General features: G+C 40.9%; 1 protein-coding gene across 3 annotated transcripts in view; it reads right to left on the bottom strand.

The window, feature by feature from the left end:
• The window catches only part of znf423 (zinc finger protein 423), a 157,932-nt gene that overhangs the window by 116,534 nt on the left and 19,861 nt on the right, over positions 1 to 21,537 (bottom strand). For all 3 annotated transcript variants that reach the window (XM_072386659.1, XM_072386661.1, XM_072386660.1), the window contains exon 2: positions 15,232 to 15,294. In XM_072386659.1, coding sequence (XP_072242760.1) covers positions 15,232 to 15,294 — 63 coding nt within the window. The remainder of the gene's footprint in view (positions 1 to 15,231; positions 15,295 to 21,537) is intronic.

The raw sequence follows: 21,537 nt of genomic DNA, 5'->3' as shown, positions 1-21,537 counted from the left end.
AAGAGGTCTCATTTTCCATCTTTGCTTAACAAAAGTCACTGTAGTGAGAAAATCTTGGTCTACGGGTTTAAGTGAATCAAAGTGGTACAAATCAAGTGAAGCAGTGAAGGTTCATCCCACTCTGATTTATTATAGTAGAGTTATGTTGGGAAGGGGGGATGCTGGGAGGTGGGGAACGAGGGACTGAGGTGATGGGGTGCTTGGTGGAGCTGCAGGAGAGGTAGACAGTGATGGAGGGATAGATGAAGGGATGGAGAAGAAGAGAGGGAGGGCGTTGGCCATCTGTCCAGTGGTGAGAGCACCGTCTGGCCAGGGAGAGAAACAAGCCTCTTGGCTGAAAAAAATACATGCACACCCACGGTACACCACCCACACACACGCACACGCTGGTTATTGTGCTTACATATAAAAAAAACTCACAAAGATGTGAGATATAAATGCGTAAATGTACAAGTACAGCTAGATGTGTGCACGTTGGAGTGTAAAGATGTGACGTTACTTTGTTTGACAGAACTCGACATATCAGCAGGATGCGTCTTCATTTGCCTTTTATTTGCTCTGCAAAAAAAGTATCAATATAAAATGCTTAAATATGATTTTCCAATCATATCTTTATTGTTCCAAATAAAGACCTGTTTGAGTTCTCCTGGGAAATGTATAAAAGTTATCTTTTTTTGCCATTTTTGTTGTGAGCCATCACATGCATACTTGAGCAAAGACCAGCAAAGGACCCGCAACATGCACACGCTCCCCCGGGAGTCCTGATGCCAGAGGTGAGGGCAGCGCCAACTCGAATGCATGCCAACACAACCTGCTGTCATAGCAACAGAGGGAAGAGACTGATGAAACCTCTCCATCTTGCTTCCCTCTGTCCCCATCTCTCCCTTTTTTCTCTTCCAGTCTTGTTTTTTCCTCATTTACTCATCCCTTCATTTGGTTTTACTGTGCAGAGGGATAAGGGCAGAGGTGGGTGTCACAGCAGAGGGCTCACAGCTGGTGGTGTTTCTATTTGCACATGGATCTGTATGGCACTCTGGTACTCACCCACCTCACTCCACACAGGGACAGGATAATTATGTGTCCTCTTATGGATCTCAGAGGGAAGCTGGTGATTGTGGGGGGGGGGGGGGGGGGGGGGGGGGGGGCTTCAAAAGAGCACGGCTTCTCTGAAGATGTAGATGCTGTGGCTTTCATAATCATTACCTCTCTCAGAACGACCTCCTGTCCTGGCCACAGTGTGTATGTGTGTTTGTGTTTTGTTCCTGGCACTGTTTCATTACGAGTGAAGGAAACAGATGTGCAGAATGAAAGCAGCTCTAAAATTGTGAATTTTTAGCACCAAAACACACCTGCGCAGGTCACATCTGTATTTTCTTCTTCTTTTTTTTTTTAAATCACAGAAATCTAACACATCTCTGTATGATTAGATTCTGTACGGCCTCGGTCAGACTAACTTTTTTTCTCGTGTCATGTAAACATCCTTACATTGTCAGAAGTCATTTTAAATTATAATGTTTGTACATACGGGGACTATGAGTGGTCAAACAATTCTCAAGAAGACAAAAGAAACATGATTAACAAGCAGCAATTATCAGGCAACAAAAATGGGTTTGTTTGCAAAGGCCTTAAATCTTTACATCTCTGCTCTTCCTTTTCAAATTGTATCTCCTTTTTATTTTTCTGCTCTAACTTTAAGCTTCATAAACTTCTGAAAACCTGAAATCAAGTGTCTAACATCCTGGATAGAAAAAACAGTGCAGCCTTGCTGTGACTCTACTCTGTAACAATCTGCTTAACATGTATGAAACCAAGTTCACATTGTGAAATTTTAACGACTCATCTCAACTCACGTGTACGTTTGGTCCATAATATGCGGACAATGAGTCCAATGTAAAGAAATGCTTTTATAGATGAGCCAACTTCACTTCAGCAATGGGAGAGGCTAATGTTAGCTGTTCTCCTGCCCTGTTTTATGAAATATATGCACAGAATAATTGACAGAAATGTTATAAAAGATGTATGAACCTGAACCACAATGCATGCACAGATTATCCTAATATTTCAATACCAATGTAGGTTAAATATGACTGTGAGGCTTTCGCTCGATTGTGTTCAGTCTCACAGTAAAGAAAGTAATTTGTTAGCCTAAGCAGTAATTCGTTTATCAAACTTCCAGGCCCACCATGTGGTCTTCCTCCGAAATACACCACAAAAGTTCAAAGATTTCAATGTACTCAAGGCAAATTCCAGAGGAGATAAAAGGAAGAAGATGGAGTTGACTCGCATACAAACACAAAGTCCAATTATCACATCACAGACAAATGGCTCACATCTGAGACAAAGTTGATTTCAATCAGCAGTTACCAGTGTGAACGCTTCAAAGACGTGATCTGTGAGGCTTGAGAAGATCCTCTGACAAATTTATAAGCTTGTTTTTTCATTCTGAAGCAGTCGGTGAGCAAGGAGCTACAGCCAATGAGATCGCATGAGACGGGGTCAGGGGACACTACAGCTTAAAACCTGGAAAAGGAAGATGGTAAACAAACATATAATAATCCTAATGGAGGGAATGTCATGTGACACCAACTCCTTCGTGATGTTTCCAGTGAGCAACACCCTGACGAAACCCTCAGTTCTCTTATTCATACAGGTGAGAAAAACAGACCGAATCACCCAGAACAACTTTTATTGTGCTGTAACATTTAGGAGGCTGGATAAATGTCAGTGAGTTGAATATGGAGAAAAACCTGGTGCTGTGTTGCAGATCACTCATGTTAAATGGACACATTACAACTGTGTCAGCACAGTACAGCCGTTATGAGTAACCTGTACTGTTTATGTAGCTCGATAAGCACATATTATAATTTTATTGACTCCTCAGCACAGTAGCTATTGTTTACTTTGATTTAGTATTAGCATTTAAAATCTGGCTAATTCATTTATCTAAAGAGCGTTTGCTCTGGACTGAGTATTGTTTAAAAAAAAACCACCTAAAAATAATGAAATGTCTGCAAATAATTCACAAATAATCTCCAATCTCAGGCATTACTGAGCTGGACGTTGCTTTGTACATCATAAGCTTTTGATGTTTTTCCCTCATCTTTGTCTTGATTCTTTCAAAGGTTCCTTCACCTCCTTTTTTCCTTCTCTATGATACTTCATCCCCACCCCAGCTACACCGAAAGCAGCAGCAAGCCTACTTAATGAAGGCAGGCAACTCCCGTAGGTGCTCAGGGTGCAGAGCAGTGTGTGTGTGTGTGTGTGTGCTGGAGTACTGATTGAATAGTATGACCGTGGTCCCTTGCAAATAGCTCTTGCTTTCTCTCTTTCACACTCATACACACACGTTGGTGAGATATAGCTGTAGTCACTCAGAGACACACATGCACACTGACTCTACTGAGAACCATTATCTCTGAGTCACAGACTGTGCCTATGCCAGGAATAACTGCACATTCCCTCTCTAACTCACAATACAGAACACACAAAAACACACACACAACATGCACACAAGCCCTCCAATCTCAAGAACAGACACCGTGTTTTGTTCTTAAATCATCCACAGATGCACGCAGTTATTCAAAATCTTGTCCAACGGTTAACCTAAAAAATTGTAAAGAACTCCAATTTTCCAACTAAGCAAACAAAAAGATTTTTAAAATTTCCCCAACAGCACAAGTGGAGTGTTTTTAACCAACTCTAGAGCTCCAGAGCTCTGTTGCTGCTCATTCTATCCAAATAATGTGGACTGAATCACACCTGTGATGACGGCGAATGCAATTAAATTAAATTAACTAGCTAGTAGGACAGAAAACCAACTGCATTCTGGGTACCTAAAGACTGGCCTCAAATCTATTGTTGAGTCTGCAGGGAAAGCGTTTTCTGTGTGAGGAAAAAATTTATTTAAATTAAGTCTTTTTTGCATTTCCATGTCTTGTCTGTGGTAAAAAACAAACTTTTCTGGTTAAATGTCATAATCGCATCCTGATCAGCATGTCATTGTTGCTTGAAATATGTCAATTGATACAAATTATTTTATGTCAAAGTGAATTTCTAGTGTCACATTTTGTACAGTTTTATGCCCGATCAAGCTCTCATTTCTTCATATTTACTTCCAAGCAGCCAAACATTCTGGTAATCTTTTAAAGTGGTCTTGAGCAATAGTTCTTTTTGGACATTGGCTGCTTTTTCACTCATCATCAGTCCAGTCCTTGTACCTGACCATTTTCAGAGAAAGGTATCTTATTGTTCGTTAAGCCACTTAACAAGGACTTATGAATCATTCAAGCATAAAAAGGCATGGGTGGGATTCTCTGGGCGCCACACATTTATGATTCGATTATGAATCAGAGGGCGATTACAAACCAATTTAAAGGAGAGTTTATGTATTTTATTATAAAAGCAAATCGAAGAGATGTGGACAGTTAACTGAAGGTTACAGTTTCCAACATATTTCCCAGCTTTGAAAAAGAACCAACAGGAAAAGAAGAGTGCCTGCAGCAGCAACTTTGTAGTAAATTGATACAGACGTCAGCATATTTTAAATCACCAAGAAAATGACAGAAATCCAACACACATCCATCCTCCTGTTATATGCAGAAGATATCTGCAAATCATCTGTGAACAAATGTGCAGTTACATTGACATAAGATAGTGTGGGAACGTGGCACGCATCCTACCTTCTTTAATCATCCCATGACTTTGGTTTTGGTATCGTTGTAGAGTCGCAGGTCTTGTGCACAACAAAGCCCTGGTTTTAAGACTGAATATGGATGCAAATCCTTTTCAATAAAAGTTGAGATGAGTTTGTAATTTGCTTTACCTTTTCCGAGTTGGAATGAATCTCTGACTTTGCCTGCTCGATGGTCATCTGGTTGGTAGCAACTACAACTTTCCCGGCTGAAAACATGTAATGTTGTTTCTCATGTTTGGCAAGTTTCCAGAATATTTTCATTCAACCTCATAAAAGCCAAAGTGCTTCCATGTGCTAACTATTAATGCAGATGCGCTTTTCCAAGTTCCTTCGTTCGAGTTCTGTCAACATTACCTTATGTAACAAAATCTGTTTTTGACATTTCTGAGTCTGTTCAGAATCTTCCAAATCTCAGTGCATCTGAGATTTGATTATAGCCCCCAAACCCAATAAAAAAGGCACCAAACTAAAGTGCTGTGTCTACACATAACAGACAACTTAGCAAAGAACCAGTTTTAAATTGTAGCAGCCTGTCACAAAGACACATCATTTGTTCCCATTTCTTTAGTTGCATCTATGAAAAACAGCAAAGATAACACAGTTTGACAGACAGAAAATAGGATTTCTGCAGCAACAAGTTGATTTCCAAAGAGCTATTAGCTGAAAACTTGGCATATCTCAGCATGGTGTGCAGTGTGTCCTTAAAACATTTGAGGAAACTGGACAAGTGGAGGACAAAAGAAGAAGTGTCAGGCCTAAAAAACTATCTACAGCAGATGAACAGGATCTGAAAGTGATGTCCTTAAGAAAGAGGAAAAAATCCAGCAAAGACCTGACAGGACCTGAGAGATGCATCTGGTCCTTCAGCTGATCCATCTACTGTTGGCCCAAGCCTCATCAGAAATGGTCTCCATGGAAGGGTGGCTGTCAAGAAGCCATTCTTAAGGAAGGGAAACAGGGAGAAAAGGCTGAGCTATGCCAAATGACACAAGAAGTGGACTGAAAATCAGTGGCAAGAAGCCTGGTGAACTACTTTACTGCATGATACTGTATTTACTTTTATGTTTGCACACGTTTTAATTAATCACTGCACCTTTTTCCTGTTTTCGTGCAGCAGTATGTAAAGTATGTAAAGAGTTAAAAAAAAACATGTTAAATTATGGAATGCATGTATTTGAAGATACTGTAGGTATGATTTTGGTTCAGTGGCAACAGGTCTTATGGAGGGATGAATCCTCCCCAGAGCCCGGACCTCAACATTATTGAAGCAGTGTGGGATCATCTGACAGAGAACGGAACAAAAGGCAGCCAACATCCAAAGAAGAGCTTTGGGATGTCCTTCAAGAAGCCTGGAGAACTATTCCTGAAGACTCCTTAAAGAAATGACAGAAAGCTCGTCTCAGAGGGTTCAGGTTGGAATGAGTGTTGGCTCAAGACGTTTACACATTGCTGTTTATGTTGTATACTTACCTGCTAGACTGACCTGTAAAGGTTCAGCCTCAGATAGTGATGTCTTATATGTAATAAGTAAACCTTGAACTGGATTCCAGAGTCATTTTAAGAGCTACCAGCTATTCTAACGACTGTTTTCATATGTGACAATATGCATCATAGATTTGGAGAAAAGCTTACGCTTTGCGTCTCTTGGGGAAAAGTAATAAGCAACATTCTTTGCTGTATCCACCAGCCTGGGTAACCTGAGGACACTGAGCTGTTTGTTAACAGATACAAATATAAATATATAAACTGATACCACAAGAATAATGAGGTCACTTTACATATCTGCAGAAAGATACATGCAGGAGGTGTGTGTGCAGTGTGTTGGTGCAGGTGTGTGTGTGTGTGTGTGTTCATGCACACCCTGGGTAATTAGATAAAGAGGAGTGAATTAGCAGAGTCCACAGAGCAGAATGATGTTACACAGCCCAACCACGCCTAGCTGAGACCCACTAATCACCACTCGTTAGCCTCACCGACGAGGACATGTGGAAGCTTGTGCCTTTTCATTGCATGGATGTATTTATTAGTTTGTCTGTGTGTTTTCTCTCATTAACCATGTTAAAATGAGTTCATTAAGGTAATTAGCAAGCTAAATGATAAGAAGCCATAAACATACTGGACAGACTGTAACCTCGCAGGACTGAGGAAGCTGGATCCAAACACACTCAGCTTAGATACACTCCATCATACAGGCTTTATTTCCCTGCTATAAGCAAGTGCCAAGTTAAGCTACCTGAGATACAAACTGAAACACTAAAATTCAAACGCACATAGTCAGCATGACCATCATACATGTCTAGACATCCTGTGGGAAGAATACTAGGGAACTAATGAACTCTGGGAAATGTTCTTGAACTGCCCCAGGGTGAGAGAAGCGCACTAACAGACTGTGCCAGAGCTGGAGGGGGAGTTAAAGGAGAATAAAACATACCATGATCCTGCAAAGGTAAGGTAGTTATTCAAGTGTTTGATTTGGCAGACAGGAGCTGTTACTGTGACCTGTCTGGGACACTGCAGCTCAGAAAGATGTATATGTGTTGGCCAAGCATACATAAAACACACACACATCTCTATCTACACGCCTAGAGGAGGCATCAAAGGATGGAAAAATGTGTGTCGAGCTTCCAGAAGAATGTTTAGAAACCCAACAGCTTCAACACAAGGCTCTCATTCTACTGCCTGCTTCAGATTTACAAGCACCTGACTGAGTCACATACACTCAATATGAACTACCAGTGAGGTTAAAATAAGATGTGTTTAACTCATTTAGAGCATCCAGTTGGGACAGAGAGTGTGTACTCGAATCAAAACATTCTTCAGTGCTGGATGCCTTTTAAATCTACTACTTTTTTCCTAATAAGCCGTGTGTTCAATTACCTTCTTACAGCAAGATTCTACCAAATGAGATTTAAATGTTTTGGCATGATAATGTTATTAGATGACTGCTGAGAGCAAGCAAATGCAGCTTATCCTCCCAAATTTTTTAATTGCAGGAAGTTTGAGCTCTTAAATTAACTTTGCAGTAAAATCTAAAAGTAAAACTAGTTTGCAACCAAAACAACTCACAAAATGTATTTGATATAGGTGTTACGGGCGGGGAGGGGGGGTGGGGGGGTGGGGGGTGGGTGGGTGGGGGGGGGGGGGGTGATGACAAGGCAGAGGGAAAACTTTGGGAGGTGACATAATAACCAGTCTACTTTAAAGTAAATACCCTTAAACACCAAGCTAAGCCATCTGGAACATCTGTGTCTCTAGTCTTTTTTTGGGGTGCAACGCTCCATCTGCACTGTGGGACCACATAAATGCACCAGTTCTGTGCATGACAGAAAATAATCCTGATTGGCTGTTCAGCGTAGCTGGAAAATCCATGGTTCCCCCACTCAGAGAGGTTTATCCTTAGTTTTTGTCTCTGCTACTTTCTATCCTACACCAACAAGCAAAGTTCTCACCAGTCATGTCCAAGAACTAGAAAATGACCTCTACACTGAGCAAACAACAATGATATAGCTAACAAGCACTGCTATGTTAATGTTTTCCTCCCGTGTTGAATACAGTGAACAGGCTACAGCCCCTTTGTTGGAGAGTTACGTCCTCCTGCACAGGCATTGACGGCACATCCAAGCTGGTAGTTGGACGTCGTCTTTGCGGTGTGTTTGAACGCTAGACATTCACAACATGAGGAAACCCAGCAGTAAGACTTCACTTCACTGTGGTTCCTGACTTTAGTTTTGTGCACAAGTGCCTAAAATTCTGAACTGAGCTCCTGTTCTGGAGGTCCAGGATAACATGTTTCTAATCATGACATCACAAAGAATAAGAAGCGACTCCATCCCAACAGTTGCAGTTTGATCTTAAACCTAATAAATCATCTGTGATATGTTGCTGAATACATGCAACACCAAAATAATGTTTATTTTTGTATTTATTAGTAAGATAATTGATCAAGTAATCCACCACTTAATTATCCCCTTTTGTCAGCTGTAATCAGTAAAGTAGTTTTATTACTTCAGGGTAAAGTAACCAGTAACTGTGACTAATTGTATATTTGCATTTTCCCTTCTTACAACAACCACAAAATTGATTATCAACCATTTTCTGGTCTGTTGATCTCATAAAGATTTCTTATTTCTTTGTAAATGTAACAAGTTCAATAAAACATGAAAAGAGCCCAAGTGTTTAACCAGGAGCCAGTTTCAAACACTAATTAAACCTCATTACATGTGAATTTGTTGGATTGCTGTTTCACCTCACTCATGTACGGTTGAGTCAGTAGACAGTATGGGATATGGAGCCATCAAGGCTAAATAACACTTAGTTTAAACACAATAAGAAGCAAAAAGACAGTGTTAGAGGCTGTTGTATGAGTCATGGCAGTGGGTATAGTTCTGTCTGAGTTGTTCTCACCACACAGATTTGAGGATTACTGGTGTGCAACAAACACAGATGGACTGATGTAGAGCTCTCCAAAAAGCTAACGGTGGCTAGCCTTGGAGATGACACCTCACATAAGTCGTATGCTGATCAGTAAAGTTAGCTTGAGACCGAAGGGGGATGACAACAGATGCTTTCTCAAAGATGACAAAGCCTGAAAAAATAAGAATGAAGACAAAGCACGTGAGAGAGTCTCTGCTGTACAACCTTAATCATCTTTAATGCCACAAAGCATCTTTGTATACGATAACTTCTGCATTTTCTGCAGCAGAGTAAAGATAAAAGAGCAAAACAGCACCAACACAACCCGTTTACCTCAGATTGTTCCACATACTTTGAAACTACCTGTGTGGCAGAAACATGCTACAACAGGGAGATGTGTGTGAAGTGGCTGCAGAAGCATGTCGGGATCCTAACTGTCAGCACAATGGCCTATTTGGGCTCCAAATAGGTGGTAACATACAGAACTGTGGACACATTTGGCACTGAGTGCACACTCAAATGCACACAGACACACACGGGCTGAACAGGTGCAGCTGGACACAACAACACAGGCCTGCTCCCTGACTCCCAGGAGAACCACCCCACCACCCCTCTGCTACCCTCTGGCTCCTCTGTTTCTTAGCTCAGGTGTGCATGTGTGTGTGTATTGAGCATGTGTGTGTGTTAGGTGGCTCTGAAAAGAAGCTAATTTCCCCTCAACTCCTCCCATGTACCTACAACCACCTCCTGTCCCCCTACAGCCTGTGTATATTTGTGTTTTCACAATGCAAGGCCTCTCGCCTCTTGGGAGGGGATCTGCTGAGCTGCCGAGTACACCTCACACACAAACACACAATGACACAAAACATGCCCACAGAAACAAATACACACACACCCATGGGATGTGGTGCAGTCAGGGAGAGTAGCACCCAACACCAATGTCTGGAAACAGGATGATGAAAGAGCCATTAACGTCATGGAAGGAAGCAAAGGAGACAAAAACACGTACTGAACACCATATCTAGAAACACAAAGACATGAAATAACATACAAAGTAGATTCCCACAGATCAGCAGAAACACATACAAATAAGTGGAGAGGTGCTCGCTTTTTATTTTTTGTGTGCACACACTCCAAAACAGCGTTTAAATGGTGCAAAACAGACAAAAACACAGAAGCACTGCAATGTCGCAAGCAGACAAAAGAGTTCACACACACATCCACGGGAACTGTTTTCCTGCGGTAGCCTGGGGAAATTAAAACTACATTATGGACCTCCAGAGGGTAGCAGTGAGAGTGTAATAGAGGAAGAGGAAAAGAGAGAAAGGAAGCAAAGGAAAGATAGAAAGAGAGAGAGAGAGAGAGAAAGAGAATGTCCAGCGTCCTGTTTGTCAGCTCTGTCCAATCGGACAGATAAGGCAAGGACCCATGAGAGCAGAGAGGAAGGAAGGAAGGAAGGAAGGAAGGATGGATGGATGGATGGATGGACGGACGGACGGACGGACGGACAAAAAGGTTGATTATGTTTTAGATATATCATGCACACATTCAGTCATCAATGATATGGACGGGGATTTCTGTGTTGAACCTGCAGAACCACCTGCAGGCTCAAAGAGTCGAGGTCAGATCTGAATGCTCCATGTAGCAGCCTGGAGGAATCAGTCCTGACTACCTGCTCAGTGGGGCTGTGCTGTGATGCATGAACTTTGAGGAACCAATGAAATGAGAAGCTAGCGCAAGCAACAATGAGAAGCTACTTGGTGTGTTTTGCTTGGCAGAACTGACCTTTGTGTACTATCAAAGATGGTACACTACAATAGAAGTGGACTCAGTTTATTTGGTGACATCCTGGTGCCCTATCAGAAACACCAGAGTAGACATGGGTGGGCAGTCTTCTTTGTTCAGGCACCTGCTTTGCAAATTTGACCTTTAAAAGCTGGGTTTTGCCTCAAAATTAATTATAGTATTATTATTATATCTTACTATTATATTAAAGTCTGACACAGTTCCAGCCAGGGATCAGGGAGATGACAGTCAAACAGTAAATGTATTTATTTAATGTGTTTTCCCTCTATATAACTCTTTTTTTCTTTTTTCCTGTAATCCTGCCCCGCGGCCTGCAGGTGGCCGAGCGTATGATTTATCTTTATTTCTAATATGGCTGAAAAGTGAAGGAAAGTGAATAATGTATGCCATTCTGATGCCTTCACTTTGAATAATTCAGTTTCCTCTTTAGAAGAATTGCTGTCTAGTTCAAGCATGCACGGCTGAATTATCCTGATTTTAAGACATGAGGTACGGTTAAACAGTTAAAAAAAGAACTTTTCCTCTTCCTTGACCTCGTTGGAAAAATTCTTGAGTTCAAGGAAATGTATTAAGAGTAATCGTTAAGGACTTTGCAAAAGATGGCTGCACTGCAACGACACACTGTGATGTGGGTGTTTGCTTTAAAGGTTGCAGCAGCAAGGAATTGTGGGATAAAATGATCTCCTTTCTTAATAAAGGATGCTCCAGTGTTTCCTGTGTTAAAGAGGATAATAAAGAAAGCATTGAAGTTCTTTTCCTTATAACTTAGAGACTTTTAAAGACTTTATTTAAATACTATATAACCACACCCCAGTTAATGCATAGTGTAGCAGAGACAGAGAAGGGCACCATGCAGAATGATCTTGAGGTTATCTGCTTTCCATGAGTTGTTGCCCATCTTGGGAAGGACAATACATTAAAAGATGGACTATCAATCATTTGATACCACTTATTCGCCAACCTTGTTCATCAAGTTGCATTTTGCTCCTTCTATCAGTTTTATAAAGAAGGGAGGTTCATGTTTGCTCTTTGAACTTCATCATCTCATTGCTCCAGTGTATAACTCTACAAATAAGCTTAGAAGCAGACACAAAGACATTGATGCAGAACTGTCACCTGATAGGTGCCGGTCACTGTCTCAACGTCAAGTCATTTCTGTGTCAACACACACACACATTCACACAGCGAATAACAATAATCCAGTTGGTCTCGGTTTCTAAGTTTCAGCTTGGGGACTTGACAAACCTTTTCCATGATGACTCATTGGCTCTGTAAGTATGTGACTCTGTGAGGGACTGAATGAACACACAGAAAGCGTAAGTGTGTATATCTGTGTGAGTGTGTGTGCAGTCTACAGTAGAAAACTATAGTGCTAGAAAAAGAAAGGGTGATTTTATCATTCTCAGTGATTATTGAACATGCTTGTAAAGTGCACTCCTGCCTGATCAGACATCCCCGCTCCTTCTCAAGTCTAAACTGTTCATAAAAGGACTGTTCTTTCCTCTAACATCTGTCTGTTTCTCCCTGCTCGCTGGGGGAGTGAGGTAACAAAAAAGGAACAACAAGGAAAGAAGGGAATGAGCTGTTTTTCTGTCCCTCTGTGGTAAGGGAGGGCTTGGGGGTACCTTTAACCTCAGGAGGCTCCTCTCTGGGGAAGATCAGCCACAGAGAAAAGCAAAGGAGAAAAGGAGATCCAGGAAGGGGGAGAATAAATTGGCTCAATGCTATTTCCTTCAAGTCGCCCTCCCTCTGTCTCCTCTCCAGCGGGTTTTTCCAAACTCAACACACATTTTCCAGAGAAAACGAACAACAGGCATAAAGAGTAAAAAAATTAAACTAGTGTAAAGAAAGAAGAGCGAATGGGTAGAAGATTGTAAATCTCATAGCAGGAAGGTATATTTCTCCATTCTGATTTACTTTTCTTATCTTACCACCAGGCAAACTCCCTGAGAGAGAAGGAGACGACATCGTTCTGTCTTTTTAATCTGGGAAACAGGCAGCAAGTCACAATCCCCACTCCCTCTCTCATACGCACTTAATATGCACACGGATGAACAGTAAAAAGTGAAAGGACAGAAGAAGACGGTGATAATATTAAAGAGAAGAAACAAGGGCAGGAATGGGCAGAAAAAAAAGAGAAAATTTGATGCAGAGGACGCTGGAACTGGGAATAGATGGTAAAATCCAAATTGAAAGAGTGGCTGACTAAGGGAATATGGGACAGAGTGTTTTCATGGGAGGAAGAGTTTAAGATAGGTGTGTGTGTGCATGAGTGTGTCATGGGACACCAGCTTCCTGCAGGAACTGACACACACAGCAGTTCTAGTCAGCCACCCAGGACCTCAGTCAGCACCCCCCTGAACATGCACACTCTGACACGCACACGCAGGCCTGTGTGGTGGCCCCTGGAGGAGAGTTAACACAGGTTTGAAGAAGGATGGGGGGGGTATGAAAGGATGGGAGGGTTTGGCACGTCATAGACACCCCACGGGTCATACTTTCCTTTCCTCCAATCCCTGCAGAGATGGGGCAAGACAGGCAGAGGAGAGATAACTGCATATTTACCACATTCAGCAGTATCTTGTTTCCCTGCTGGGATCCAGTCAGAGGAAGTGTTTAACTGTTCTCTGATAGGCTGCAAACCGGAGCAGAAAAACTAACTACAGCTCACAAACACCAACCGGTTCAACGGTTTCAGCCAGAATTTGGAAAATGTGTGTCACACGTCGCTGAACAATAAAAGCAGAGAGGACACGGACGTGTGGGGATGCCACAGCAAACATGAAAGCTCTTCTCACGCAGCTGTGATACCGATGCTAAATACCACATCTACTAAGACATTTATCATTACTGATCACAACTGTTTAACTGTGAGCACAGAAAGTTGATTTCCTTACAGAAAAATGTCTAAATAGAGGAGTTTCTAGCTCCTCAAAACTTTCTGTTTTTCTGAGTATCTCAGACAGAATACGACTGCCTTTAAATATCAAAAACACATGTGATACAAACATTAGAACTGTACCCGCAAGCAGAAAAGCGTGCCTGTGAGGGAGGATTTCTGCTCGGCGTGCACAAATGTGCTCCCACGAGCACGGGGCTGTGATGAGTGTGCACCCGACCCTCACATCTGATTCAATCGTCGGATTGACCTGTGAGACTTTGGAGGTGGGGTCAGTCTGACGTCTCCTCTGAATGGTCCATGTTAGTAAGTTCATTTTCAGAATCATGACATGCAGGCATGACTCCTAAAATTAACTCCCCAACGTGGACCAATTCCTATTTAAGAGGGCCTGGGCAAGGGAAATCAACCCTGATGTCTGATACATTTTGTCATTACTCTCTTGCCAGCATGCATAATTATTCAATAAAACAGTTATTATTATATTATGATTCACCATTATTAGAACTTCCCAGCTTGTAACATATATTTTGTCCACTAATATTTTCTTTATTGCCAAAGATGAAAGAAATCTAGTCATTTTTTTATGTTATCCTAAAGGAAAACTCCAACATCAACATCTTTAAAGAAATTAAAATACAACAAGGACACTCAAGGATAATTAATAGATGATTATCTGTCACATAATTAAATGTAGCCTAAGAGGAATCGTGCCCCTGCTTGACATTTAGGGGCTTGTAAAGGTATGTAGTGGGTTTTGTTTTAATTTGTTTTAATACTTAACGTTTATAAATTACTATTTTTCTGCTCTGATAAAAATCTGAATCACTTCTCCTTTCATACAGAAACTGCTGTTGATCTTATACAAGAGCAAGTGAGAATCATTTGAAATTTCCATCTCAGAGTGGAAACTGGAGAAGAGAATGATGGAGAAGGGAGGTGGTGGTGGTGGGCGGGGGCACGAATGAGAGACCACAAGGAAAAATAAAAATCTCAGAAAATAACTAAATGAAAAGAAAAGCCCAACCATCTCTCCCACTTCCTCCCAGGATATCACCGGACCATAGAGAGTAGTGAAAAAGCACACAAATCCCTCTCCTGCCCCCCCACCATCTCTTTCCATTCAGGCTGACTCCAGAGACTGAGTGCTCTGTTTCTTTTCACATCTCATCATTTCAAATCTCCTCTTTTCTCTCTTATGATTTTTCCTTCTCCTAATACGACCCTTCCATCTGTGTTCATTAAATCTTTGTCTCTTCCACTCTCGCCTCCTTGATCTCCCTCTGAGCAGGCCGTTGTAAATCGCATGGATTTGAAATTACAATTGCGTGAGTAAAACTAATAGACTTTACTTTCTTGTGTGGATCTGGAGTTCACAGGAACTCTATTAGAATGTCAGTGTGTGCGTTTGGACACTAACCTGTGTGGACAGCTGATTCCTCCCAGGTCCCGCCACACTCCGAGGACTCTCCTTCTTCTACCGCTGACGAGAAAACAAGAACAGGGAGAGGAAAACAACCTTAAAGAGGGTTTTATATTCAGTATGCAACAACCTGGAAGAGCTTAGTTTTCCATACGGAGAGAAAAATCGATCAGATCGTGACCAAAAATGAGCTCAATCTCATTTAAAGACTTTAATCCCACCATGACACCACAGTCATGAAGCATTTTATATGTGATGCTAGAAGCTAAACCGTGAGAACCCAAACAAGCATGATTTATTTTTCTTCTTTATCTAAGAGTATTCTGACTGAAGTTAGTGCCATCACATAGGATGCGCTGGGTGCTGCACTCTGCTTCCAAACCCATTCATGCTGATGGTTGAATAACGTGAGAATGTACCTGGTCAGAATGTACCATCCGTGCACTCTGTGCTGAAGCTTCGAGTTTAACTTGGGTGCAGCCAGGCATCAAAGAGCAATCAGATGTCTAAAGTTGGTGCTCATTTTTCTGAGCTCTCTGCAACTTTCTGAAACAGGCTGTCAAATTGCTCCCTACTCAGCTTGAAGTGGATCTGGAAGCAGTCGGTGTACAGGTGCAGCTCCCGAACAAGCCTAAACTCTGCACTCCTGTCATGCCCTGAGGATAGTATGAACTCACACCCTCTTAGCTGCTGCTCGTCTCCTCCTCGCGAGTAAAAGTAATGTCAAGGCTTTCCTCTGACAGAATGAGAGAAACAGCCTGCAAGCAGGTCTGCAGATGGCAAAACTAGAAACTTTCTACTTAACTTTTTGACCAAAATGCAAATACCAACTAACTTGAGTGCAATTTACGCGCTGGAATGCTTCAAGAACACTACAGAAAGTGTTTTAATGTCACAAACATTAAAGCAAAGATGGTGGTAAGTTGTCTAATTCTCAGTTTACTAGCAATGTGCTGTCCACAGACAACTTTTCATTCAAGTCCAGCTACTACGTCATTAACTCAATGATCAGGGAGTTAGTCCTGTGTGTGTGAGCACAGTTAAGTGGCTGTGTCTCATGCAGAGTGTCATCTATAGAGCTTGACAAATGCTGGCAAGAAAAATGATGACAGAACACAAAGAACTCTCGTGTCATGTGTTTTTTCCCTCCACTGATCAACTAGGCAAACAGTCAGATACCCAATGCTTTTTAAAAGGAAATAGGAGTGATATACACTGTATGTGAGGAAGTATACATCAAATGAGACATATCATGCTTTATTAAGCATTTAATTAAATGTCATTGATGAGCTTTGGTAAAACTACCACAGACGTACAGTTCAACAGCTCAGTGTTGCTCCATTTTCTCTGTCTTTTAGGTTTTTAGAGGAAGCTTTGAACTGTTCTTAGAAAGAGCAACATTTTGTTTTTGTAATGGTGGGTTCTGGTGCTGGAAATATGGAATTAACAACTTTCAAAGTGGAAAAACAATTTGGATTTCATAGTCAGGGTATAAGATATTAGAGCATCTGCTTGGAGAGGATGATTTGCTGATTTTATGATAAAAAAACTTCTCATCTCCGATAACTATTCAGAGCTGGTAGTGTGAAGTAACAGTAACCTACAAATCTGACGGAGCAAAGTGACAGGGTTGTGTTATTGCTGGAGTTTTATTGATGGTAGTTACTTCAGACATCCAGATATAAGCCCTCAAGCACAAAAAAAGTTATGTTTTTAATAAGACTATCCCTTTAAAAGATGAGATCAATGTATATTATGGAATGTTGCATTGGAATAGTAAAAATACATGTGTAATGGTTTAAACTAATTTTAGTGGGATGTCCTTAATAGGACAGATTAGGACAGTCATTGATCATCTCAGAATACATACCAAACATGAAAAGATTTCTCACTTTTATATATATATACTTCATATATTCTTCTCGTCTGTTCACACACTAAAATCTGACATACTTGTCTGTGTCACTTTGGATTTAACAAACCATGACAGCTGTATTAGTGATTTTTATGGACTGATTCTGTGTCCAATTGTCTGCAAATATGTACTCAAACACCACGAAAAAGGACTGGTTCAGGAACAAGTATGCAAGTATTGACAGTGTTCTACAACAGTGTCCCGAGATCTCTTCAACACATTCACACGCAGACCTGATCAGAGCAGGAATGTGATCCGACTTCCTGGGTACAACAGGAAAGAGGGAAGTACAGCTGCCACACAAACAGGAAATGGCTGCAGCAACTACACAATGGGATTTCCTTTTCACCCCCTCCCTAACAGGCCACATCGCACTTCTCACTTACGCACCTCTATTTCTGATCTTTGAAAGTCCTTTGCTCTCATCCTGCTCCTACCAGCGACCTCCACCCTTCTGGTTCTTAACACCTCTGCTCGTGCTCCCTCCATGTCTTCCTAAACTCCCCCGTGACCCGCCCCATCCTCACATTAGACCTGAGCCAAGAGCTCAAATCAAAACAAGAAGTTATAAATCAGCCAAGTGTTCCTTTTAAAAGACAAACAAAGGGTTATGGCGAGTTCTTGTTGAAGCTCAAACCCACTGAGACATAACAAAAGATGCAGATGCTCAGTCTTATCTGGTGTTTACCAGGTAATGAAAACTGAGACGGCAGATTGGTATCATACACAAAAATAAGCCATTTTCACACAGACACTGAGAATTTCTATACAAATATCTGAATTAGTCAGACCGGATGCTGACAGAGTTTATCCTGCCAGCTGCCAACTTTATCTTCACTCTTTTTGAGATGTTATTAGTACATTTATAAACGAGTCAGATGTCCATGTTCAATCATTGATGTGCTGGAAACCAACAAGATCTCCACTGCATCCCGTCCCATTACCAGTATGCATCTCACATCTCCCAATGTGTGGTACATTGGAATGGTTGGAATACTAAAAATACATGAAAATTTCATGTAAATCTAATCAGCAAAGTTCAGGTCTCCTGAAGCGATGTCTCACACATTTATGAAAAAATGAACCAATATCAACAGCAACCCTGTTTTAATGTTGATGATGTGATTATATCCGTAAGTGGACCCTGGTTTAACATTAAATGTCACATTAATTGCCAAAATGATGCCCAAATCTGACCAAAATCTACCATAAAAATCTAGTTGACTAATGTTTTGTTGTAGATACGACAAGGAGTCAAAGCGAGATTTCCACATCATCATAACAGTAAAACAAAGTGGATTCACACCATAACTTTGCTGGTAAATGACGGCACACCTTTAAATGGATGGCTCCACCATCATCGGTTGTGATTACCAACACTCACAATTTACTTTTACAACGTAACATCAAACCTGACACTTTACAAAACTGGACAAAAGTCGGTAGAGCACCGCTAAGCTGCGACCAATCTGAACTCACCTTCATACTGACACAACTAACAACACATAAGTCTTCCGTATCCAAATATCCTGAAGACTTTTTCCATCTAAAACCTATACACAACAAAACTAGGTCAAAGCTAATTACAGCATGTGTTGCCTTATTTCTTGTAAAGACAAACTAACAGAGCTGCTCAGAGTGATGGATTTGGTGAGGCTGCACACTGTGGAGCTGCTGTTCTCTGTAGCAGTTTTATTAAAGTAAAAAAGAATCAGCAAATGCATCAATTCCTATGCCATGAATTACCAAAAATATTGTAACTCCCTGATCTATTTCAAGGTAGCAAACCACAAGGTAGCAAACCAGAGCCAACCAAAATGATCATCTATATTAACAAATTAAATAAACTTGAACTAGATCATTCTGTCTGAAAGTCATTGCCACTTAATCGTATCTTACTCCATGTAGCAGCTAACAATGCCAAAGCTAACAGGGGCCTACGCTGTAAGCAACTGCTATACATTTATAGCCAATTTTCAACACTAAAATACTGTCTTCATGTTTAACAGTTTAGTACTGTAGTTAGCAGTGCATTGTGGGCTTCTTAACTTGGAGCAACAGGACAGAGGCCATAAACGGTATGCTGTGCTGTTTTAGATCATGGGACACGACAGTATTTTTTGGAAATTTTCCAGAAGAGACACAACAGGGCACACAATCGGTCTTTATCACCAACATTCTGCTCTTGCATCATCCAACGGTACGTTCATTAAAATCTTATTTTCTTTCTTTAATTCATCTTTATTTGGTTTGTGTCGACTTTTAATGAAGTGTGTTTTACAACGAGTTAACAGAATTAAGCTAGTTCGGTAAAAGAGACTTGAGTCCTCAAAGCTTACTAGGTTGTACTTTTCTGTGTACGTTGCTGTGAAAATACTGACTTCCTGGACTCTTCGTAAATGCATTTTGTTTATTTCTCTGTCACGGTCACATGTCCTAACGTCCGTTTTCACAACTCTGGATATGATTTGTTAAACCGTTTTGCATCAGCTGTGGTTTTTCTTTCATAATCTTAACATTGCACCTCAGTTAAGGTTAAACATTTCAGCGATAAGACTGATACGGTGGCACTAAAAAGCAGCCAGAAATGATCTTCCTGCTTGACATATTTTACTGCAATCAAGACTAATACTTGTTTGTGGATGAAAAGGAACTTACCATATTTCTGGTTTACAGAAATCATTTTACAGATGAATACCGTAAAAATTACGGTATATTACAGGCATCTCTTCTGCCAGCTCTTTGCTGCTATTTTACAGGACAATTATTTACAGTGTAGATTTCTATCCAGCTAGGCAACAGAAATTATACTTTCTATTTTCAGAGGAAAATTGAGAAGTGAAAATATGATACTGTTTGTTTCTGAGCTGCCAGTCAGTTATCTGTGCCCATTTAAAAAAGCATGTTCAGTAGTTCTCCAGCATAAAAAATGTAGTTATAAGGATCAAACCTGTTCGTGACAAGCATTCCTTCATCATGTTTTACACTACTGAGGAGTATTCCCTAAATGTGGCAAATTCCTGGAGAACAAGGTAATGAAAACATCAAATTGAGGGCAATGAAGGCAAAAGAGACAGCTTTATCCTCAACAGGAACAAATTCAAGTGCTGAACTAAAAGTGGCCCCAGAGCATGGAGGGACATGAAAACCACAGTGATTATGGAACATTCTTCCAAATAAACATGGTTAAAATCCTGTCTTACTGCAATGTCAGCTGCTTTCTCACCGCAAAAGTGTAAACAAACTAAATGCTTTTCCTCCCATAACTTGCAAACAACTGTAAAAAGCTGAAAAAATAAAAAATAAATCTCTTTCACTCTGTGTACCAACATACAGAGGCGCATAAAAGCAGAGAGAAGATGAGAGCAGCTGAGCTGTATCCACAAACTCAGCCTCAAGTCCATCTCAGAACTCTGGTTGTGCAGCTTCCTCTGAGCAAACTCCAGTGCTCATCCTTTGATTTAAAAAATATATACAACCAACTAAAAATCTAAGGATACAAACCTGGGTCAAGACTAAAGTATTGGGATGATGTCTGAGACATCCCTTTATGTATCTGGGGCTGGAGTTGGTTCTGAAGGCAATATCTGGACCGCAGTATGCTAAAAACAAACTAATGGACACACGCACACAGTACAACACAGACAAATGCACTTGAGACGCATTTTGACTTTAAGGCTGAACAGAATTCCCTACACAACATGACGAACATGTCTGCCAAACACACCATACGACCAGGAGATAGAACAAAGTCTTTCCTCTCAGCTAATAAGAAGGGTTAACTCTGACTATTAAAGACTATATTAAGTTCTGCATTGATAACGTAGTCCCTAAGAAGGCTGTTATACACTTAACCAAGGAGGTCAAAGCATGTATCCGCAAAAAGAAGCTGGCTTTCAAATGGAAGGACCACGTGGGTGTAGCTGTTGTACGGAAAGAAATCAACTCACTGTTGAAGAAGGCTAGAGATAATCACCAGTTCGCACCAGAGCAAAGTCTTCATGTCATGGATGACAAGAAACTGGGACAGCTTGAAATAAAAACAATAAAAATGTACATAGGGCCAGTGATTTGACACCAAGTATTCTTACTCACCAGTTACTGACAGGGCTGTAAACTCTCTCTGTTCTAAAATGTATTAAAATCATCCCTCTGACGGTTCAGTCTGTCTTTGTGAAGTTGTGTAAGAGAGAGTCAACGGCCCCCCGATGGCCTGCCTGCAATTTTGTTTAAATATTGTTCTAATGAATTAGCAGATGCTTGGCATCCCTTTTTTCCAAAAGTCACGGGACACACGCATATCCTGAGCTCTGAAAGAGGTCAGACGTTAGACCCGTTACTTTAACACGTGTTGTAGGGAAGTACCTTGAACTAATAATGGCGAATAT

The sequence above is a fragment of the Leuresthes tenuis genome, unplaced genomic scaffold, assembly GCF_036924035.1.
Source record: "Leuresthes tenuis unplaced genomic scaffold, fLeuTen1.0.hap1 SCAF_5, whole genome shotgun sequence".
NCBI lineage: Eukaryota > Metazoa > Chordata > Actinopteri > Atheriniformes > Atherinopsidae > Leuresthes > Leuresthes tenuis.
Note: the sequence above shows the minus strand (reverse complement) of the source record. Positions and strands in the feature narration are given on the sequence as shown.